The 24,674-nt window shown below is 45.4% G+C and overlaps 1 protein-coding gene across 1 annotated transcript in view; it reads left to right on the top strand.

Moving 5' to 3' along the window:
* The window catches only part of TTC7A (tetratricopeptide repeat domain 7A), a 1,603,679-nt gene that overhangs the window by 652,622 nt on the left and 926,383 nt on the right, over positions 1-24,674 (top strand). The window contains exon 11 of the mRNA XM_086927774.1: positions 5,451-5,555. Coding sequence (XP_086783900.1) covers positions 5,451-5,555 — 105 coding nt within the window. The remainder of the gene's footprint in view (positions 1-5,450; positions 5,556-24,674) is intronic.

Raw genomic sequence — 24,674 nt, 5'->3', positions numbered from 1 at the left:
TCATACATAGAGGGACTAGGCAGGGCTGCCCAATGTCGCCCCTGCTTTTTGCTCTAGCGATTGAACCACTTGCGGAATGCTTCAGACAAGAAGGACTGACACATTGCCTACTTATAGATGGGAAGATGCATATAATCTCATTATATGCGTATGACATATTATTATATATCTGGACGGTGCCCGGGGCCTGTCTCAAACTATTAACATTTTGGAGGAATTTGCGGGGCTGTCCAGGCTTCGGGTCAGTGTTCAAAAGATCCAGAGATTGCCGCTGAGGCCCACACTGGCCAGGCCTCAGGACCTTCCGTTGGGGATTACTTGGACCCCGAGCTCCTTTAGATACCTAGGTATACTGGTATTCCATAAGCAGGTAGACCTTCTGGAGGGGACCCTTGGTTGAGCGTTCTGCATACTAAATACAAATGTGTCATTCTGGCTCTCCCTCAAACTTCCAGTGATAGACAGGAAAGCTCTATGAAGCTGGTTATCCTCCTGAGGTTGTTATACTACTTCGTTAATCTCCCTGTGGTGATCCCTCTGAGATAATTTAGGGACATGGACACATTGCTCAGGGATCTGGTCTGGGATAGAGGGCAAAATAAGGTATACCTGACAATTTTATGATGACCTATGACAGCAGGGGGCCTGGGAGCACCAGATTTTGAAGCATACTACTTAGCGGCACAGCTCTAGTGTCTGGCCCAATGGTTGGATGGGAGAGGTTTAGAGACACTGAGATTACAGGGACAGCTACCTAACGAGATTCTCCTTGCCAGGATCTTAAACCCAAAGCATCAAGTTAAAACCGCAGGAGTTTTGCTACAAGTGGCCTTCTAATGTTGCGACAGATGTACTAGACGTGCTGGAGGGACCCCTTATATGCGCCTGACTTAACACTGATAGGGTTACCACAGGTAGGAGACAGCTTCCCCTTTACACAGGGCAAATACCAAGATGGGGAATAGATTCCCCTGATGGACTTCCTGGAGTACCATGACTTATCACCTGGGCAGTTCCTAAATTACCACATCATGCGGGGAATTTTTACCGCATTATGGGGGGTAGACTCTCAAAAACCGAACACACATGCAGCCCTACACACAATAGAAACACCAGGGTCGGCGAGGCATCTGGTAAAATGGCTGTGACGGAACAGCCCTTGGCCTGCTTACAGGAGAAATGGGAAGCCCTGGTAGGTAGGAGCTTGACGGAGGTTGAGTGGAAGAAAGCTCTGGAGAGCCCGGAAAAAACCTCCAGAAATGCCAATTTCAAATTTACACAATTTAACATACTACATATGACCTATCGCACACCACATAGGTTCAATATCATGTACAGGTGGGCGATCAGCAGTGCCCGGGGTGCAAGGCGATAGATGTCAGCTTTGCATACATGATTTGGGAATGCCCATTTGTGCAGGACTACTGGCTGAAAGTTACTGAGATCCTAAATGAGATTTTGGCACGATCCTTGCCGTGCAGAGCAGAGGTTTGTCTACTGGGGTTGTACCCGAGGCCGAAAGCTAAAAAAGTGGGGCATAGGTTTGTTTACCTTGCTTTCATTTGGCCAAGAGGCGCATTGCGCTGCGATGGCGAACAGCGGTGGGCCCCACAGTGCCCATATGGGAGAGAGATGTATTGGCATGGGCCAGAGCTGAGGAATGGGCTTTGGCACGTGAAGATAAAACAAGTAAAAAGCGCAGTCTGCTGGCGGAACCCTGGGCAGCGGTAGTGCGAGAGTGGAAGGCCCGAAAGACTCGAGAACACTAGCGGAGACCCCCAACGAATGGGGACATGGGAGCTCATCCCCACCCGATACCACCCTGTGAGATAAAAGATTTGAGATCTAAATTCAAAATTAATAGGAAAGGAAAAATAGTCATATGCCACATGTATTAGGATTAGACGCCCTAAGTCACCACTACACCCTTGAAACCCCGACCCTTTGTAGAATCCTAGCCGAAGGATAAAATAGAGATTTATGCAGAACTTGACACCAGGAGGAAACGGTTGTTAATGGATTTCTATGTTTATTAAAAAACAAAACGGTTAAGCTGATTATACTGTAAAGAATGATAAGATATTAGCAAATCTGACATTTTCAAATAGTTTGATTATAAACAAGGTGCAGTTTTGTAAATCGTAATTAACAGGCATGATTCTGAGGGATAGAGCAGTACATTAATCTGCAAACTATTAAAAAACATCTTGTTTTTCTTATGGCCGGGATGCCCGCCACCCCCTCCCAACACCAATTCCCAATGGGAGAAGACGGACACAGGTTTGAACTTTTGGAAGGCGGGGGGGAGTTACCCCCCCGGCCGTATTTATTAAAATATGAAACAAAATTTAAAACATTAAATAAAAGTTTCATGAATTATGTACAATTTTACATTTATTACATTTCGATGAAGACATGTTCTTTGGCTAACCTTAACAGATCTCTAATACAAAGGTTTCCTAGCCGAGTCTAACATCCTGCAAATGCATCCATTCTAAATTAAAATTGTACATCCTAGCATTAAGGGCCAACGGCAAGGTCTTAACCGGTGTCAGATCCCTACTACCAAAATCCCGCCCTCGCGGTGTGAGTGGCGCATGCGCAGAGGACTCTACCCTCATTGCCCACTGTAACTTCCCTTGTCGTGGGGGCACCCTTTTTACTCGACGCCATCTTAAAGGTCGTCCGAGTTCCCGTGTGAGGTATCTGTAGGAAGGACAGCGTGGACTCCCCCCCATCCCCACACTCTCTATCCGCCGTCGCGGATATCCGGCCCCCGGGAAATTCGTAGGAGGGGCATCTAGCCGCCTCCCCCCTGGGAGGGGCCTATGGCCGTCTCCCCCTAGGCGACCCATCCTTAGTGGGTGCCGCCTCCCCGTGGAAGGGGCCAATGGCCGCCTCCCCCCGGGCGCTCCCATCCATTCTGGGTGGCGGACCCCCTCTAGGGACCTTGAAATTACTGCTCACCGATCATGACCTTAGCGCCCGACCAAAAAATAAATACGACAGTTGTTTACCTACTAAGGGAAGAAAAATTACTGACATAGCCTTGATGAGTCATCACTGTACTTTCCTACAAAGGGAAACATTATCCTAAAGGAAGAAGTCACATCATTATATGAAACATTCCTTTACTTCTCTACAAAGGAAAAAAGGCCTATACATTTCTCTAATCAAACTTTATTTAAACAAACATTGCCATCAGGGGCTGGTGGGTGGGTCAAAATTGCCGCTTGTTCCGTCGAGGGCTCACGAGCAACGAGTTGGTGCAGCCTTCAGAGCACAGGAACAAGAGGACGCTTCTTCGGATTCCCGCTCTTTTTATCCATCTGCGGGAGGGCGGGGACCCTCCTCCGGTACGCCTACTGGGCGTGGTCTTCCTTGCGGGTGTCTAGGACAACCCTTCCTGGGCGGGAAAGGGCGCGCCCCGGCTACGCCACTTCGGGCATACCAGCCGAGCCACGCCTCCCGCCCAAGATGGTTTCCCGGGGGGATCGGGGCACCCAACCATACGTTCGGGGGGACCGAGTGGTCGCCCCTTTCCATTTGCTCTCCTTCTCTATTATTTCTCGCCTGCATTGCATGTAATAATTACATTTGTGTATCATATGTGACCTGATTATCCTGATGTAATTGTACAATAAGCAAAATGCTAATAAAAAAGATATTTAAAACAAAAGAAAAGGAATGTTTCCAGATTGTAAGCTTTCACCTAAAGGGGTTGAATCTAGACTGCTATGATTGTAATGTACGAATAGTCTACTATAGAAACGTCAGTGGTTGAGCACGCCTACAAGGTTATATGTGCCAGGTATATGGTTTTCGCTGGTGGAAAACCTCCTTCACGTTAGCCTGCCACATGAAACACCTATTGGTCAGTCAAACTTTGGTATGAAAGCAAGGGCATAGCTTACGGGAGGGTATTTGGGGTGTTACACCCCACTAAAAAATGTCTTCTGTCGTAAATAGTTTGTTGCAGGTGTTTTCAATTGGGTACGGTGAGGTGTTTGCGGATTTCACCCTGGATTTTCACATACCCACACTGTCAAAAACACACACTCTCTCACCTCTCTGGCCTTAAAACTTGGTTAGTTTGAAAACTATTGTGTTTTAAATAGCCCTAGCAATCCACACTCCTCTCTCTGTCCACTGTCTCTTAAGCCCCCCTCATGTCCTGCTTGCACAATGTATATTAAGATACACCAGCGTGATTGCTGGGAAATCTGAAGCTTACACCACTCCATCTTACTGACCAAGCTACGCCCCTGTATGAAAGTTACCCAGGGCTGTAGACTGTACACTTTCCAAACATAACTCAGCAGCTCAAAAGGACAGTGTGGTGTCCGATGGCTGCAATGACTGATATTGCCTGCATAAATCTGTGTTGAATTGAATGTTTAGGAGCCAAATCTGTTGTTCAAGGCAAATGATTTCTCCCTGTATGATAATTGGAGAATCGTCATTTCCAAACAAGTCTGATGATCCTGTACAGCGACCATGGGTTAACCAGCTTGGTGATAGCTCGATAAAGCCTAACCCCATAGCAATAATGTATAAGGCGCTCTCTCAGCACATGGGTTATCAGATCATATGAAAGTGGTAGTGAATGGGAGGCTGCAAAAACTCCTCCATGTACCTAGGCCAAGGAGGATCTTTAAAAGTAGGTACATTACGTTTAACGCTTACCACTGACAAATGTAGTGACCTGAAGGTGAGGAGTTAAAATTCTGTCAAGGCAGACTCAGGGTAAACATCCTTTACAACAACTGCGTTACAATGCAAATCATTGCCCCGCATTTTTTACAACTCCGTAAATCATTCACAACGCAGGGCTTTACACCGCAAACCATTACAACGCATTCCCCATTGCAAAACCTGGTGAAGTTAGAATAGTAAATTGTGTTGTAATGGACCATGCATTGTAATGGATTGCGTTGTAAGTACCTGCGTTGTAAAGATTCTGCAGCATAAAAAATGCGGGGTAATGGCAAATGCTTGCGGGGTCAAGTGTCATATTCAGACTCCGCCTTTAATCCTTCCAAGATCACTAGACTGAGTACGAAGAACTGGGTCTTAGCAACATCTGCCATTTACGCACTTAGAAACTGCATAATTTTAGCTTTACGCGCTACATACAATCATTTTTGTTCTTATTAATAATGACAATAACTATTATTGATAGTGTTATCATCATTATTATTATTATTATTACGTCCTCGTATCTGGCATATAAACACATCAGTACTTCAAGTTGTATTTATTTTTAATGTTTCGTTTTGTACTTAAATCCCAGGCACCGGCACACATACGTGTCACAGTTGCTATGAGTTCTAACTGGTGCGTTTGATGTCTTGTGAAAGTGTCGCGTTTCTGTACTCATTTAATCTAAGGTGTGGTGCCTGGTCTCTGCGTCCACATTGCTAATGAGCCACTCTTCCTTTTCTCCACAGTCGGCATATGCTGTGTCAGTGCTGAGGGAGTGCGCCAAGCTCCGGCCCGCAGACCCCACCGTCCCCCTGCTGGCTGCCAAGGTCTGCATCAAGCCTCTGCACCGGGTAAGCGAGCTGATGTCATGTCTCCTACGTAATGTATGCCGTGCCGCAGTGACCGCGAGGCAGCAGGGGACGCACGCGGCGCAGAGGCGCACTGGCCTCTGGGAAATCTCAGACCTGTCTCTGTGGGGCAGGAGGAGAGTCAGGCAAAGCCGAAATGTAAATGTATTTGGGCCAGGCGTGGAGAGGCACTGACCGGTCGCCATAACTCTGTTACTCTATGCCCTACCAAAAGAAGCGGTTTCCTTACCACAACAATACTTTTAGAGTACAATGGAAGCACAGGGTGTTGCTAATGCGATTCTCCACGTAGCCCGAGGCTCCTCGTCTCCATGAAGCATGCAGGGATTTCATAAACCACATCCTCTCCTGCGGCCCCTCCTCTGGGATAACTAAATCGAGCCTCACTCTGCAGTGATGAGTGCTCAGTTCTATTGTGCATCTCTGTCATGTGTGTCTGGGGCGCCCTGTTAAGTAGACAAGTGGCACATTTTACCAATAATGGTAATTACTTGTCATCTTTAGGAGCCTCTTGCTCGGTGCTACATAATTTAAAATTGGTTTGAAAATGGCGTCCCGCCAAAATTTCAGCTGATTTTAAATTTAAGGAACAACCCATCATAGGGTACGTTGTAATTTGTTTGTTAGACTGCACTGTTATATTCAAAAATACCATCAGCCCCTCACTGGTAATTCTGTTTTCGGAGCTAATACTTGGAAAGTAGAACATATCCTCCAGTTCCTGAGATGGTGCAATAGTGCACGTTGGATAACAGCACCGTAATAAGTACAAGCAATCCATGTTCTCTCGCTTTAGTGCCCAACCACCTGCCCGATTGTGAAGGTTGCAAGCGGCACATAGTTCAGTTTGAGAAGTAGAGCACACCTTGGCATTCCATTGGCGCTGGTTCATTTCAAGTCAATACTGGGCCTTGACCAAGGTGCCAGGAAATAAATGGTCACAGGGTTGCCCCTTTAAGCTGCAAAGGTGGGAAATGTCCAGTCACCTAGGGTGGCAAATATCCTTACTCTGGCCCTGGGAAGACCCTGAATGTAACACTGGATATGGTGTTCCATTGCCAACTACTGTGCACTCCAAGGAGATATTCAGTTTTTTACATGGCAAAGTAGAGATAATGAAATCCCTGAGATCTGTTTTCATTCATTTGTTGTTGTTTTCATTTAGTATTGACATTGCCAGGAGGCATCTTCAAATGTCTTGTCATAGAAGTAGCTGCTCAAGCAGACTGGTCGCAAGGGATATCCTGAATGTCCACCTCTCACGGTTTGGCAGTTATGCATTATCACTCATGGGGTATGCAAGTTCCCAGGGATTCTGTGTTGTCCTGAATGTCCACTTCTCACAGTTTGGCATATATTCGTCACTTTGGGGACATGGAGGGTCCCAGGGATCCTGTGATGTCCTGAATGTCCACCTCTCACGGTTTGGCAGATATTCATTGTCACCCAGTGGACATGGAGGGTTCAAGGCATCCTGTAACACCCCTCCAAATGAGGTGGCCAAATGCAAACTCTCTATCCATTTTTCTACCCGTGAATGTACTGTTTCTTCATTTAACAAAAAGAATAATTGATGGACAGAATGCAAAACAATGTCATACATTCACCCCAGTACAGAGATCTGGACCTAAATCCATCATTTTTATGCTCCCATTCCAGTTTGGATCCAGCCATATGCAAATCAATCTTGACCCTGCGCCCAATGGTAACAGTCCAGCCCGAACTGCCAGGCCTCCCTGGACTGGAAAGAAGCATCCTAGGACCGGTTAAGGTGGCAGGGTATGCCCAGACGTGAGTCTCTTGCTCACTTTGACACTGGTTTCAAGCTAGCCTGGCTCATGAGGGCTGTTAGCCTGAAACCGGTCCCAAGATGCTTATTTCCGGTTCAGGGAAGACCTGGCTTGGCAGTACGGGATGAACTGTTCCCATGAGGCACAGTGTCAAGACTGATTTGCATATAGCTGGGTCTGAACTGAGGTGGTGAAATGAGCTAAAGAATGATGATGGATTTTACCCAGATCTGTGACTGGGGGTGAGTGTCTGAAAAGTTTCAGCGCTCCATCCATCATCTCCTTGTGTTTGCTTTGTTTGCCCTAAGGTGCAGGGTATTCCCAGACGTGGGTCCCTTGCTCTCTATGCCACTGGATTCAAGCGAGCCTGGCTGATGAGGGCTGTTAGCCTGAAACTGGTCCCAGGATGCTTGTTTCCGGTTCAGGGTAGAATGATGATGGATTCAACCCAGATCTATGACTGGGGATGAGTGTCTGAAAAGTTTCAGCGCTCTGTCCATCATCTCCTTGTGTGTGCTCTGTTTCTTAACTTAGACCTTGACTAATAACTTTAACCCCTCCCCTGCTGATGACGGAACCGCTCCGTCATCAGCCACGGTGGCGCTGTGCTGATGACGGAGCGGTTCCGTCATGGCCCGCCTGACACTCCTGCGTGTCGCGAATTCCGTGCCTGCACTGAGCGTTCTATTGAGCGGGCGAGGCCATGACGGAACCGCTCCGTCATAAGCACAGCGCAACCGACGCTGGTGACAGAGCGGTTCCGTCACCAGCATGCGCCCGCCGCATTTCCGCCCCGCCCCCTTAGCACTGCGGTGGAATAGCGGCCGCAGTGAAGGGGTTAATGTAAATCAGTCAATCAGCATTTGTATAGTGCAGTGCTGTCACCCCTAGAGATATCTGGGTGCTAATGGAGCCAGATATCAGTCGAAATGCTAGGTCTTGAGTTTATTTCTGAAGTCCACCAGGGAGGGTGCAGCTCGGAGGTGGAGGGGCAGGTCGTTCCAGGTCTTGGCAGCGATGTAGGAGAAGGAGCGCTCCCCACCGTGAATGCGATGGGTGGAGGGTGTGTGTGCGAGGGCAAGAGTGGAAGAGCGCAGGTGCCTTGCGAGGGGATGGAAGTTTAGTCAATGGTTGAAGTAGGAGGGCCCTGATTGTGTAGAGGTTTGTAGGCGTGCATGAGGATCTTAAACTGGCATCTCTTCTGGATGGGGAGCCAATGGAGTTTTCTGAGGTGGGGGGTGCAGTGGGTACATTTGGAGAGGTCCAGGATGAGTCTGGCTGCTGCATTCTGTATGATCTGTAGTCTTTTGAGGAGCTGGGATGAATTGCTTGCATAGGGAACATTGCTGTAGTCGAGGCGGCTGGTGACGAGGGCTTGGTTGACGGATTTTCTGGTATTGAGTGAGATCCATCTTTTGATTCTACAGAGCAAGCGAAGAGTGTCGAAGCAGGACGAGGTGACTGCATTGACTTGTCATTTCATGGTCAGTTTGTTCTTGAGGATGATGCCTAGGTTGCGTGCATGGTCTGTAGGTGTGGATGTTGGTCTGGGTTCTGCTAGCCACCAGCTGTAGTCCAAAACAGGGGTGCTCTTCCTGATGATCAGTACTTCTGTCATGTCGGAGTTGAGTTGGAGCAAGAACACCATCCCGTTCCGGCGTCAGGGTAGGTCACAAGAGGAACGTTCAATGAGCGCTGGACACAAATTGGTGTCCTTTACGACCGCCGGACACTGTTGAAGTAAACCATAGATAACAGTTATGGTTATTACCTGAACACGTGGTAGGTAGTTTTTCCCTAACCACACTGTGTAGATAGCGTTTTTTCTGGTCCTGAAGAGGTGCCATGATCCTCCTGTCACCCATGGCACGAAACATGTCGACCAATTGAGAGTAGGGTTTACTTAGCGAGTTACATAGCCTCTAGTTTTTCGCCACTCTCCATTTTTAATCAGGCAGTTTACCTTCTTGAATAAAATAACTTCTAGGACTAACTGACCTGTTGTAATTCCCTTTTTCTCACATCTACACACACTAGGCCCCTTACCCCCACTGCACCTAACGGCAGGAACAAAAGATCCCCGCTAAAGAGCCCCATACTGGGTGCCCGTCGAGTATTGCAGCGTGGACCTGACGAGGGGCAGGCTCATATGATGAAGCATGACATTAGCTCGCTAGGTGCGTGAAAGCCCTAGTTCCGAGAGGAGAAATTCCACCCTTACCTTTAACATCGTAGGGCAATGATGCCCATTTGATCCTATCAATTGTATCTCGTCTTTTCTGTTCACTTTTACTCAGAGGAACCTCATACCCACTTTTCTTGCTGTAACCTTTGGGCTTGTATGCTGGACCTCTTTAAACTGGCCCCTCCGTCCCTCTCCTTGGAAACTGAGTTGAGTTGGAGCCATTTGGTTACTTTGTTCATGGCATGGGGGAAGTTGGTTGTGGCATTGGAGGGTTCCACCGGTGAGCGAGAGGATTAGATGACTGTCCTATGCGTAGCAGATTATGCTGAGTTTGTGAGATCTTACGACGGCTGTGAGGGAGGTCATGTAGATGTTGGACAGGGTGGGGCTGAGGGAGGATCCTTTGGGTCCATCGCATATGATGTCCTTGGGTTTGGAGGTGAAGGGAAGCAGCCGGATGCATTGAGTGTGACCCATGAGGAAAGAAGCTACCCAGATAAGGGTTTTTTACTGTATGCCGATGTTTTACAATCTGTCGATGAGGGTGTGGTGGGAGATGGTATAGAACACAGCAGACATGTCGAGGAGGATCAGGACCACCTTTCTCCACGGTCGAGGAAAGATCTGATGTCATCCCTGACAGCGATCAGCGCGGTCTCAGTGATGTGGTTGGCACAGAATCCTTATTTTGAGGCGTCAAGTAGCTAGTTTTGTTCCGGATGTTCTGTGAGTTGTTGATTGATTGCTTTCTCTAGTACTTTGGCCAGGTAGTGGAGCAGGGAAATGTGTTGATCATTTTTTAGATTGCTGGGGTCAGCGGAGGGTTTCTTTAGGAGAGGTCTGACCTCTGTGTGGTTCCAATTGTCTGGAAAGGCTGCTGTGGAGATGGAAGTGTTGAGGATGCTGGTGAGTTGCATACTAATTGGGTTCATAGCAAGGTTGTAGAGGTCGTGGGGGCAGGTTAGTTTCGAGATATATTGTGATAACCGTATGTATGTTTCAATACTTCAGCATTAGTCATTATCAGTACAGGCCAACATATAGCCGTAGAGGAACAGCATGAGAAACCTGTTCTAGGCACTGCTTCTTCTGCATGGGGTTAACTGTGTTCCTGCTCAAAGGGACCTGGCCTGGCAATTTAGGCTCTACTCTTTCAATTGGCACAGGCTGCATATGGCTGGTTCCTATCTGGAGTGGCATGGCGGACAGACAAACAATAGAGTGGATTATGTCCCAGGGTAATTACCAGTGGTTAAGAATAATTCACGCAATCAACCCATCACTTCTTTGTTTTTCGTTTGTTTTCCTTACTACTTCCTGTATGGCACACATGCTTTTCCTACTGCATGCCCAGCACCTATATCGAGCACCCAGTTGTAGGCAAATGAATGATCGGTAGAAATTAGTAAACTGTGCTCAGTAGTACCATGGCAGATTCTGAACTACATCAATAGCACAGCTGTTCGCTTTCAGGCACACTTGTAAAACCTGAAGTTTTGTAACCAATACATTTGTTACATTATTTTGTAAAATGTGCTATTTAGATTCAAAGTTTCCACTTTTTTTAGGAATCTCCCCATCCTTTCTGGATTGCATTCAGTTCACTTTCTGTCTTGCTTTCATGTTGCAATGTAGGGTGGGTAAGAATATTTTTGCTGTGATTGCTCTTCGTCCGAGTACAGCAGTGGTTCTTCGAAGACCGTCCTCCGTTGTATGGTACTTGTTTTGTAGTCTAACTAAGATGATGAATCTAGAGAAAGAAGTATTAATTGAATAACTTCCACAGAAAGCACTGCATGTACCCTTCTGGAAAATAGAAAATAGCGACTCTTGTGGCTGGATGGAATGCGTGGATTAATTTCAGCCAGCAGTCACTCACTGTGTAAAGCATTCTAGTCCATCATTTTCTGTGCGTCATACCACGCAAGACAAACACCTATGAAAAATGCAAATCCGTCTGGGTCCTGCTCCAATAAAAATAGTCCAACCCAAACTACCAGGCGAAGTCCCCTCCAGAAGGGAAAGTAGGCCACCCAACTCCTGGTTAGGTACCTTTCAGTGATCTGGCTCCCGTTTATCTGAATTTACCCAAATTCCATTGTAAATACCAAATGCATCTAAAAAAAGAACATTTTTAGGGCCTTTGTAACATATGGAAACATATGCAAGGTTTGCTGTTCAATATTAGTAACTCTTCTCACGTATCCACACTTTGAATATGCTAGAAATAAAGGCAAGCACTATTTCTCTTTTCGTCTACAAAAGGCACATGCAGCAGTCCTCAAACATTTTATTGAAATTGTGGTTATTTCACTTGACACTGATAAAGAAAAGAAAAGAGTGAATTAACATAAAAGAAAACATTTTACCATCGAGTTTACGTGCAAAAATGTGATTGACCTGGTTAACAGGCCCCCCACATTGAAAACACGTTTCCTGCCTGCCTCTTCCCTCAGGCTGGTTATTTATTCTTCAGTATAATCCAGAGATCTGTTTTCTCCTGGATCATGTATTGTGTGCATCGTAAGGTAGCTGTTCAGATGCTGTTTGTGATTGTGCAGCCATTTTTGCCAGGAATCCTTGATTGAAATGCGCGATTCCTGTTCTGTGCTTTGTCAACATCTCGCCTGCAGTAATCCGCCTGGGCGGGGAGTGGGCGCCGCGGGTAGCAGCATGCAGCCGGGCTGCTCGCCATAGGTGACACCGCTGATTACCGCTGACAGCATCCGTACCGCGCGCTGGAGCCTAATGAGGCGTCCTCGCAGACTCGCCGCCGCAGCGGCAGAGTTTATCCGCGGCTCGGCCTATTAACGTCTCCCGTCCTCTTTCCTGGTGAAGAGCGCGGAACAGAGAGACTAGTCAGAGGTTAGCAACAATATGTCTCCCGGTGAAGGAGCCGCCTCGGTGCTTTTAATGAGGAAGACGCGCTCTGGATTTCTGCTCCATTTCACACCGAGGAATGTCTGACTGCTTCAAAAAAGAGAATTGTGGAGGGGGGCACAGTTCAAAATGTCTTGGAAATGTTTGAATTTTTAATTATTAAGTCGAACCGCCTTTGGGATCAGCTAAGACTTGTTTTTCCCGTCGCAGTCCAGCTCAAGAGCTGAATCTGATTGAAAATATGCTGCATGGCTAACCTGCTTGTTATAGGCATTGTGAGGGCTGGGCCGCAGGATGGAAAGGCAGGCAGATGGACATTGGTGTTCGGAATAGGTACCTCGGTTCTCCCTAATTTGCCACATTTCCCCCCCTCCTCAGACAGGCTAGCTTAATCTCTCTCTCCTTTTCCATGCCTATGGAAAATACAACTCACCGGTGGATTCTCTGTACCCCGGGAGAGGCAAATGCTAATAAAAAAATCTTCCACCACAATCTTTCCATACTATACCTTGCACTGAGTACGTTTTTATTTATTAGTCTGTGTTGCTTTCTTTACTTCACAGTTTCAGCATTTGATTCTTATTCTCCATCAATTTCTAGATAATTCACATCCATTTGTGACGCACATAAACAAATCAATGCATTTTGGAAAAGTTTTACTCCATCGGATTATATATCCCTTTTGTTTCAATAGCCCACACGAAAAGCGAGATAAGTACTTAGTCCGACCCACATATAGTTGAGGTTATATTCATCGTAATTTTAAAATCAGATTACCTTCAGAATCCAGCTCCTATCAAATCCTGTTTAGCAGCATTTCTAAAAGAAAACGATCACCTTAATTTTACTACCTTGATGTCACTACAAGCGTTCCAAGCCGAGAAATATTATAACTGTCTGTATTTATCTCACTTAAACTGATTTGTGGCAACATAGGTGTTCTCCCTTTGTTTATAGCCATTTTACCTACTATGCTATGTGTGATATGTCCTGACAAGTTGAATCCCTTCAACTCTGTGGTTTACTTTAGACTTTCTGATAAAACATAGAACGATTAAAGGAAGTTTTATTTTGATTATATTGATTTTCGGCCATTATATTGTTGCTCAATTTGCCACATAAGGAACCTTTTTTCAGAAGTACAAACTCACTTGAGTTAGAACCCTTTTAGCTCTTTTCCACCACTGATTGCAGCTAAGGACTTGACAATTTTTTTAAATATATCTGTTACAGGCAGCTTTTACAGCAACATAGAAGAGGATGGATGAGTATGTACACAAATTTTACAATCAATCTATAAAAGGCCCATTTTGAGGTCTGGCTTTAGCCAATGCTTTTAGATCTTACCAAAATTATGTTTAGAATACTTGCAGAGGCTTTCACCAAGCCCTCTTCATCCATTGGCCTGTTGTTGTGTCATTAATTTTTTTCATCCACCCACCATAGCATACAACATGGGACAGTAAGACAGCCCACTTCAGCCACTGGCTAACTTCACTTTGAGTGACAGCATTTTGTCCTTTCACAATAAGCACACAAAATGGATCCCTGTGGTGCCAGAGGCCACTGTAGCAATGTATGCCTTTTGGTTTTAGGCGGTGTCTGCATTCAGGCGTGCTTTTCATTTTGCCATTTTTTTCCAGGGGCTTTGTGTTATGCAGTCCACATACCACTCATTTAGGGGGAATATCCTTTACAACGCGGATGTTACCCCGCAGTGCAGTTACGACGCGTCTTTTACTACGCAAGTCGTAACCACGACTTGCGCTGGAGAGCGCTCAAGGATAAGGAATAGTATATTTACTATTCCAACACCTTCCCTACTGTACGTAGGCTGGTATTGGAATAGTAAATTTAAATATTCCTAAGTCCGCACCCCTACAGCGCAAGTTGTGGTAACGACTTGCATTGTAAAAGACGCGTTGTAACGGTACTTTGTACCGTCATACATCCCTCATCCATGCTGCATTGCTGATACCCTTGTGGTGCTGCTCATTTGGCATGTAAGAGCGTCCAACTGTCAGTGTCCATCTTCACTTTTTTCTGCTGTGCAAGGAAAACCAGAATTGTCACCCAGCTTCCTCTGTTGCTTTAATGTAATCAATGCTTACTCCAGGAAGCAATTGCTGGATGCACTATGTCCGAACTGCAACGGGAGAATAGGTTGTTTACCCAGTTACGCCACCCAGACATTAAACAACACCAAGATTTATGGGTGCCACTTGCTTCCTCCTCTGTGTTCATGTCCCAAACTGTAGTTCTGATGGCCCTCTGTGTAGTGAGGTGCCTCACAAGATCAGTATCTTTGTTGATAAATATTGTTTTTAACCCCTAACCTCGGTAGTTCTGCGCACGTCCGTTGGCCGATGCGACCCCACCCACCTAGTAAAAAGCCCGCACCGCAGCGGTATTTGCGCCGCAGTAAATGGATTAAGGGGCTGTGACTCATTAACAGCCTTTCATCTGTCCCATTCAACGAGAAGAAAACCGATTTTGTAGAAAAATCCTGGGCGCCCCAATCTCTTCCTCTGAGTTCATTTGTCATAAGGAATTCCCGACACATGTGATTTCATTATGACAAGGCCAGCTCTATTCTGGCTTAGGATCTGGAGGAATAACTCAGCTGCCCTAACACAGGATATTATAAAAGACTGCCTTAAATTTGAAAAGGACTTAGCTATCCCCTGACTCGCGGGAGTCTTAAAGACATTGAGTGCTGTGGGCAGAGGAGATCTTTACTCCGACCCATCTAAGATCGAGCCTAATGATAAGAACTAGTTCAAACAAGCACTATTTGCACTTTATAATTCAGAAAGAATGGGAAGTGAATCACTCAAATCTACTGTTGTGACATATATAGAGAACAAACTGTGTAGGCAACCGCTTCCATCCTATCTTACTCTCCCCATGACTAACTGGGAAAGATCACTGTTATTCCGCCTAAGGGCAGGCTGTGTAAATTATTTATTGAACTTTCCTTTGGGTTATCATCACACAGCAAATTGCAACCCATGCCCGTGTGATGGGATAAGTACACAGAATGATTTGCACTTCCTATTTTTCTGTAAATTTTATTTAAAGTATATTAATTGGTTTTTAACTCCATATTTTAGAAAACGAAGACCCCTTTCTTTAAGGGAGTCTTATTTAATGTTGCTTTCTCTGGATACAGATGAATTAACTTTTCGCACTAGCAATTTCTTGAGACTGATAATTCGTGTACGCAAAATGATGAAAAACCCCTGAAAAATTAGATTTTTGAGAGCTGTAATACATTTTTAAGGATTATGATTATTGGAAATAGATTTATGCAAATGGATTTGAATAGAGAATGGGACTGTTTTAATTGTATGTACTTTTATGAATTTTATGAAATTCGAATAAAGGTCTTTTGAATTGAATTGAATTGAATTGAATTGACAGATGACGGTAAGGGTGAGGCTAACCAAGCATCAGAGTGCACATTTTTTGTCTCCAGTGTTATATAGCGCCAATTTGGCCCAAGGGTTTGAGTGCTTTATATGAGCACCAGTTATATTACACAAGATCAGATTAATTATTTCAAACTCAAGGCTATTAAACAACTTGCCCAGCATCACTAGATGCTGAGCCGATACTGAGACTCAAACCTGGCTCCCTAGGTCCAAAGTCAGGAGTTATGTTTGTAACTCACTGATCTGAGTGGTTGCTTAGGGAGAAAAGAGTGTGTTTCTGTTAGACCTGGCGAGGGTTTTCCCTGCATTTCTTGCCTTTGCCTCCTGTATTTTTGCTTTGTATTAGACTTCGTTTGGCTGGTCTAGATGCTTTGGGCCCTTTCCCACTGCTGTTCAGTGCCAAAGTGCAAGTGCTCCCTTTGTAAATTATTGTTATGGATTGGTGATTCCATGATTGGCATATTTGATTTACTAGTCAGTCCCTAGTACAGTGCGCTGTGTGTGTCCAGGGCCTGTAAATGAAATACTGCTAGTGGGCTGCAGCACTGATTGTGCCACCCACATAAGCAGCCTGTAATGGTAACTCAGGCCTGCCATTGCAGAGCCTGTGTGCAGTCTAGTACTGCCATGTCAACCTGGCATGTACACCCACTTGCCAGGCCCTAACCTTCCCTTTTCTTACATGTTAGTCACCCCTAATGTAGGACCAAGATACCCCTGTAGGCAGAGTGAAGTGTATGTGAAAGGTAGACCATGCCCTGATGTGGGTGACATGTCCTGATAGTGAAATACTGCCAATTTCGTTTTTTAACTATTGCAAGGCTACCTGTTCCCATAGGATAGAATGGGGAGTTTGCTTAAATCGTCTTACACGCATAACTGCCCCTGAGAACCAGATAGGAAAATAAAGTTTAGTATGCCTGAACTCAGAATGTTAAAAGGCACCTGTTAGTGGGGTTGATTTTTACATTCTGTGTTTGAAAATAGCACTTTTAGAAAGTGGATATTTTCTTGCTTAGCCATCCTGTGTGCCTCTGTTAGGGTGTGTATTGACTGTCTGGTTTTGGAGTGAAAGGGGCTGGGATGTGCAATGGCCCCAGAGAGTCTGGATGAGTCAGGGCCGGGCTGAATAGACTTGGGATGCTTTTAGAGTAGGGGGGAGGAGACTTCTTTTCAGCTGAATGGGCCTGGTCTGCCTTATTCAATGCTGTCTCCACCTCCTGCCTTGAAGCTGCACCAGAGAGGACAGAACTGGGTTTGACTGAGCGCAGATCACTGCACCGATTCAGACACAAGCCCTGCTGTGCGGCTGCAAGAACCCTACGCATCATCCAGGATCATCAAATCACATTGAGGTAGGTGCCAGATCTGTCGCATCTTTGGGGGACGTAGTAAGAAACCAATGCATCACCTCACCACGCAGGAAGAACTTGACGCATCACCTCCTGGTACTCACCAACACTGTTGCTGAGGGTCGAGACACAGCGAAGTTCACCATCCAGTGTGGGCTGGATACCGCCGACTCTTTGGGTAGGACAGTTTCCACGTCGGTAGCCCTGAGGCACTAGGCTTGGCTGAGGATATCTGGCTTCCTTACTTAGAAGACTGCTTTCTTGCTGGCCATCACCTCTGCCTGCAGGGTGAGTGAGCTTCATGCTTTATCTTCCAAACCTCCCTTTCTTGCTGTCCATCCGGACAAAGTGGTTCTTCGTACTAGGCTCTCTTTTCTGCCCAAAGTGGTTACCTCTTTCCACATAGGTCAGACCATCACATTACCCACCTTCTTTTCACCTCTGCACCCTTCTAAAGAAGAGGAGAGACTCCACCGTCTGGACCCAAAACGTGCGCTGTCCTTCTACCTTGACCCATTATAGAAAATGGGGTAACCCAGTTACGTGTCAAAGGACCTGAGTATCGATCAGTAAGGAAAAACAAATGGTCCCTGACACAACTCAATATACCTCAATTAGTAAGTATATTATAGATTTAATCCATCTAACACAAGATTTACAAAGTATAAGCACATTCAACAGGCAATTAAATGGTCACTGGAAATCAATTAGATTACAAACATCAATTTATTCTTTATATCCAAAACATGGAGAACATACATGGGACATAGTGTGCTGCAAGGTTATTTACAGGCAAGAGAAAGGAGTGAAAGCTAAGTGCTCATGTGTGAGATAGCAAGGGAGAAGTAAGAGTGCATCAAGGGATATTTACAGAGAACACATTCAAATATTTCTAAATGAGGGATCCGGTCAAAATAATACTGAAAAAGCCAGTACCCCTACAAAGACTCTCGATGGGATGTCCTATACATTAGAACCTCCAGTAGGATTGTGCACCCACTCTACCAGGGCGACGGCAGCCACTACTGCTTTGGGACATGGAGTTCCGCTGGTTGACATCTGCCAGGCAGCCACATGAGCATCTTTGCACATGTTTACAAAGCATTACTGCCTAGAAAATGAAGTCCGGAGAGATGGCTATTTCGTCCGTTGTGTTCAAGAGGACTTCCTGGTGTGAACTTAGTTTGTAGACCTCCGGGGTTGGTATTGCTGGGGTATCTATTCTAAGGCAAGGAATCCATAACTAATAGTCTCTTTCAGATGAACAGGTTACTTACCTTCAGTAACTATGTCTCTGTAAGAGACATATTAGTTATAGATTCCTTACCGCCTCACCCATCTGCCCCGTTCTGCGAACTGACTTCTAGGGATAGGGACTCCCTTACAGGACCCACTATGTCTGGATGGACAGCAAGTGCACCAGTGGTCAGTGTCTTGCATGGCTCCGCACTTCTGGCGTGGAAAGTCATGTCAGAACTGACGTCAGCGCACAGGGACGGCAACTAAGTAGACACCGCAATGTCATACCATCCACCACGACGCTTACAATGGACGCGGAGTCGACCGACGCCACCTACCGACGCGCAGGGACACTTCTAAGCAATGTTTTCTCCGGATCCAGTTTGATGACTGGGGTTAATTCTAAGGTAAGGAATCTATAACTAATATGTCTCTTACAGATGCATTGTTACCGAAGGTAAGTAAGTTGTTCATTTCTACCATTTGAGAGCCATATTTTTATTACTCTATTAATGTGGATGTTTGTCGTTTTGGTCTTGTTTGGTTTAGATAAAGATTACTTATTTTTCTAAAACTGGTGTAGTTTCAATTTGTAGTGTTTTCACTGTATTACTGTATGTGTTCACAAATGCTTTATACACTGCCTCTGAGATAAGCCTGTCTGCTCGTGCAAAGCTACCAAGGGGGTTAGCAGGGGTTATTTTAGAAGTGTATCCCCTTTACCCTGACTAGAAGCAAGGGTCCCTTTGTGGCAAATGTACCTACCTCTGCCAGCTAGAGACCCCATTTCTAACAGTTTCCACGTATATATTTTTCATCCTCTAAATAATGCAGTTAGCACTATGTATTTAACAGTTCTCTTCTCATCAGAGATGGTATTCACCTTTCGTTATAGGACATGGAGAGGGAGAGGATTCTCAACTCTCTGATTCCTGGTCTTGCAGTGAGGTCATGGTCTTGGTTGTAGTTTGTCTAATGTTTCTTTGCAGGAAGTTGTGTTTGAGAATGTCCCATTTCAACAGGTGATGTTTGTTGTTTTAAATGTGTCAAAAAGATGTAAACATTAACATAACAGATTTCTGAAAATGAGAGTACCTTGTTTTGTTCAGTGCTTGAAACTATGTAAAGTGTAATCCCATTATCACTATATAAGTGAATGATAATTTGGGCTCTGAAAATGAGTATCTCAAGTGTGGAAAATGTATTTAATATCCATATTGTGTTTTACACAATCCAATAAATCAGGATGATATCAGCACGTACAGTCTAAGTACAAAACATGAACAGAATGTATATCACTGTATGATGTTTTCCAGAGTAACAATATTACGTTTCAGCCCTAGTTACAGACTTCTCAAAAGACCAACATGTCACAAAGTTGTTATTAAGCACAAAACAGACTTTTTTGCAAATGCCATGTTAAAAATAGGGTTTCTGGTAGGCAGTGGTTTGCACACTGTCCAAGCAGGGACTTTCACTCTAGTCAGGATAAGTAAGTTACACACTAGGAATAACCCCTGCTCACCCCCTTGGTAGCTTGACACAGAGCAGTCAGACGTATGCCTTGAGGAAATGCAAAAAGTATTTGTACACCACACACTAACACAGTGAAAACACCACAAAAGTACTCCACACCAGTTTAGAAAAATATCCAATATTTATCTGAATAAAACAAGACCAAAAGGTCAAAAATCCAACATACACATGTCAAGTGACGAATTCTCAAAGATTAAATGCAGTTATAGAGCTTAGAAACACAATAGCTTCAACCAGGGCTATAACGTTGTGCTTGATGAAGTTGAATCTCAACGTTTGGGGCTAACTGCGATAGAATGTGGGCCGGCTATGGAGCCATACAGACCCCGGTTACATTACCTTGGAAACAATCTGGCGCCGTCAGTGGCATAAAGTCACAGTAGAAGGGCTGCAGAGGATCTGGTAAAAGCCCAAATTTCAGGAAACAGATAAAGTGGAAGACACATTAAGTAAATTCAACAATTCCCTCATAGAGGCAATAGACAAGCTGGCTCCACTGAAACTGCATAAACAGTTCCCCACACACAAACAGGAGAAATGGTACACAGAGGCATTGAGAACTGAGAAGCAAGGGTGCAGAAGACTAGAGGAACAACTGGATAAACTACAAGTAGTCCAAAACACGGCAGCAAGACTGGTTCTTAATGCTCCTCCCAGAACTCCCTCCCGTCCTCTATTACACCAACTTCACTGGCTGCCTGTGAAGCAGCGTATCAAATTCAAAATATGCTGTATGATTCATAGATGCTTGTTTGGTACTGGCCCCAAATACCTAAAGGAAAAATTCGCTCCATATACTCCCGGACGCACACTGCGTTCAAGCAGCCATCAGCTGTTACAGGTCCCAAAAATGAGAAGAGCCAGACTAGGTGGTCGAGCTCTATCATACAAAGGACCTATCCTTTGGAATTCCCTACCTCCTGCACTGAAACTGATCACCAGTCTTGAATCTTTAAGAAAAAAACTTAAAACATACCTCTTTATGCTGCCATAAATTAAAACTAGCCTTCTTTATTCACAGCTGTTAGTATATAGTAACTGTCCAGTGTAAGCAAAAGCGCAGAGATATCCCTTCGGGAATTGAATCAGGCGCTATATAAGCACATAAATAAATAAATAAATGACAAAACAAAGACAATGTGAGGCGTTGGGGAGGTGAGGCATCGCTGAGGCTGGTGCGGCGTTGGTTCCTTACTGTCAGTGTAGGTGATTGGCAGGTCGATGCTCAGGGCGGTATGTTGCACAACGGAGGTGAGGCGTCACTGAAGCAAATGAGGAGTCAGTTTCTTGAGACAGTGCAGAGTAATTGAGCAGGTGACGCCCGAGATGTTGCAAGGCAAAGATGAGGTGATGCAGCATTGGTGGCGAGGCAATGGTTCTGCTGGCGGTGTGGGGTCAATGGAGAGTTGAGAATCAAGCCACACAACATAGATTTCGCAATGTCATTGTCACACTACAGGGCCACCAGTGCGGCAGCGGAGCCGTGCACCACGCACTTTGGTGACAAGGTACTCAGTGCTCCCTCTATGGCGGTTCTTCATAGGCGCTGCGCTGACAACGGGGTCTGCGTTGTAAGTCACATCATTGTTTTGAGTGAGGACCTCGGCTCCAGTGCAGGCAGTGGCGCCACCTCGAAGAGTGACACTGGGTCGAAAGTCACACTCTAAGTCTATGTGGTTGTTTCTTTCTTAGCACAGCAAATTCACTTTCAAGTGACCAGGAACTGGATGTGGCACCACTTGGCAGAGTAGGGCTCTCAGCAGGAAAGCCCAGGTGCTGCAGGTGAAGTCTTACATGACCCTGAGACCTGCAACAGGAGGCACGCTTAACTCATGCTCTTGGAGAAACTTTGAAAGCAGGATTTAAAAAACAAGTCCAATCCTTTCACTTCCAAGGCAGAAGCAACAAACAGCAGGCCAGAACAACAAAGCAAGCAGCAAAGTGGCAGTCCCACCCATCAGCAGGTAGAATGTCCTCGATCCAGAAGTGTACTGAGTATATGGTGCCAGAGGACCAGTACTTACACCCATTTCAGCCTTTGAAGTAGGCAAACGACAAAGGAAAGTCTTTGTAGTGCACAGGACCCTTTTCTTTCTTGCCCTGGCTCCAGACACACTACAGGTGGCGGGGGATTGCTTTGTGAGGGGACAGGCACAGCCCTATTCAGGTGCAAGTGCCAACTTGTCCCGCCACTCTAGCTCAGGTAGACCCATAAGTCTGGTGATGGACCAGGATATGCAGGTTGCACCTCGGGCCCTATGTGTGATTGTCCTGAATGAAACCACAAGTGCCCAACTCTCACCCTAAGCCAGATGTGTATTCAGAGGCAGGCAGAGGAGGCACAGGACAGTTAAAATAAGAAAATGCCAACTTTGTAAAAGTGGCATTTTCAGACCAGCAATTTAAAAAACAACTTCACTGAAAGATGTATCTTTGAATTGTGAGTTCACAGACACCAAACTCCAATTTTCTATCAGCTCCCAATTGGAAGATACACCGCATAAAATGTTACAAGGCAGCTCCAATGCAAACCTATGGGAGAGATGGGCCTTGATGTAGTGAAAAACGAATGTAGCAGTTTTTCACTACTAGGACATGTAAAACACAACAGTATATGTCCTGTCTTTTTAAGTACATTGCACCCTGCCCACGGGGTTACTTTGGGCCTACATTAGTTGTGCCTTACATGTGGTTAAAGGGAAGGTTTGGGCCTGGCAAGTGGGTGCATTTACCAGGGCAGTTTAAACTGCTGCACACACACACACTGCAGCAGGTCTGAGACATGTTTGCAGGGCTACACCTGTGGGTGGCACAATCAGTACTGCAGGCCCACTATTAGCATTTGGTTTACGGGCCCTGGTCACACACCATGCAATGTACGTGGAACCTATTAATAAATCAAATAGGTCAATCATGGAGAACCCTAATACCATTACATTTTAGACAGGGACCACTTGCACTTTAGCACTGTCAGCAGTAGTAAAGTACCCAGAGTCCTAAAGTCAGCAAAAACGAAATTAAGCACACAATCAAAAACAGTAGGTCAGAGTCAAAAAGACAGGTGAAACAATGCCAAAATATGCCAGGACTAACGCCATACTTATATGTTTGAAAATGGAAAGCTGTTAACCCTTTTGCTGCGGCGGCTATTCCGCCGCAGCGCTAACGGTCGCGGGGGGGCGCGCGGGTGAGCTGCGCAGGTGACAGAACCGTTCCGTCACGGCTCGTGGGTGAGCTGTGCTCATGACGGAACGGTTCCGTCACGGCCCCGCCCGCTCAATTAAACACGCAGGCGCGAAATCAGCGCCGCACAGGCGCGGCAGCCGGGCCGTGATGGAACCGTTCCATCATGAGCACAGCTCACCCGCGAGCCGTGACGGAACGGTTCCGTCAATAGCCTCGAAGAGGTTAAAATGCATTTAGTCATTTATTGACATTTTAAGTTATTTGCTTGTTTGTTACAATACACTATGGCCTTTGATGAGGTCGATAAGGCTCATCCATAGACCAAATTATAATAATAACCTTACAGCTTGAGTTTCATTCTGACACGTAAGTGCAGGTGAAAATATGTACTAGCTATAAATGGTTGTCTAAATCTGTACTTCTTAGAGACCAAAATAGGGATAGATTTTAACACCCCTTTTTATTCTGTTTGTATATGGTCGTTTTTACTTAAGTGAAACTGACAGTTTTCCACAAGTGCCAGTTTAGGATAAGGTGAGCAATACGACATATGCTGATGATATTGTTTTTTGTCTTTGGTCCAAATCCTTCAATATAATCAGGACAACTGACTGACTATAAATGATTCAAGAAAATAAGTTTGCATCTTCGGAAGTAAAACTATTGCAGACCACCAGAGACTATCCCTACTTGGGAGTTTTATTTTATTTAGAACTTCAGTGGGAACAGTGTATTTTCAGGGCTGCCTTCGGCTTGAAGAAATTAATTTAAAAATGTAGAAACAATTAGAAGATAGGATTTATCCTATTTTGTACCGCCTGGACATCTAGCATGTTACTGCAATTGAAGCAATTGAAATCAAACTGGCATGGCTAATTGTATAACCAAAATAAGTATGAACCTCAAATTCCAATTGTGTTGTGTGTGCTTGACCTCACATGCTGCAGTCCCAACTGCCTACTGAGTAGAGTAGGCAGCTGAAATGTTTTATTCTACAAGGATAATTGCATAAAATAATACTTAGCCCGTCAGTATTATAATTTCCTTTGGTATCACTTAATAACTTGCAAGCAATGCACAACAGTTGCCCGTTCCCTCTAAAATACAAATCAACTCATCAGGACACTCTTGGAACAGTGGAAGAGTCAGAAGATGGACTGCCCTGCTGCCTGAAAATGGAAGACTGGATATGCTTGCCTTGAACCTAGGATACCCAGAGGTGATGCCATTGGTTGGCTATCTTCCTGTTTGAGGTGTAGGGACACAACACGCCTCCAGAGACCTTCCCTGCAACTGCCCAGCAGACCAGCACCACCTGGTCCTTCTTGAGCCATGCTGCTGACCTCTGCTGGAGGAAGTCCTGATTCCCAAGAGTTGACTCCACCCCCCAACCCCCAAGCTCTTAGACCCTTAGCTGGCATCAGAATGTACTCCTCCTGCTTCAAAGTTGCCGAATCTGCACTCTAGGTGAAAATATAGAAGTTTGTGGCTCTTAATGA

This window comes from Lissotriton vulgaris, chromosome 6 (genome assembly GCF_964263255.1).
Source record: "Lissotriton vulgaris chromosome 6, aLisVul1.2, whole genome shotgun sequence".
Taxonomy (NCBI): Eukaryota; Metazoa; Chordata; class Amphibia; order Caudata; family Salamandridae; genus Lissotriton; species Lissotriton vulgaris.
The sequence above is the reverse complement of the archived record's forward strand: the minus strand, read 5'-3'. Positions and strand labels throughout refer to the sequence as shown.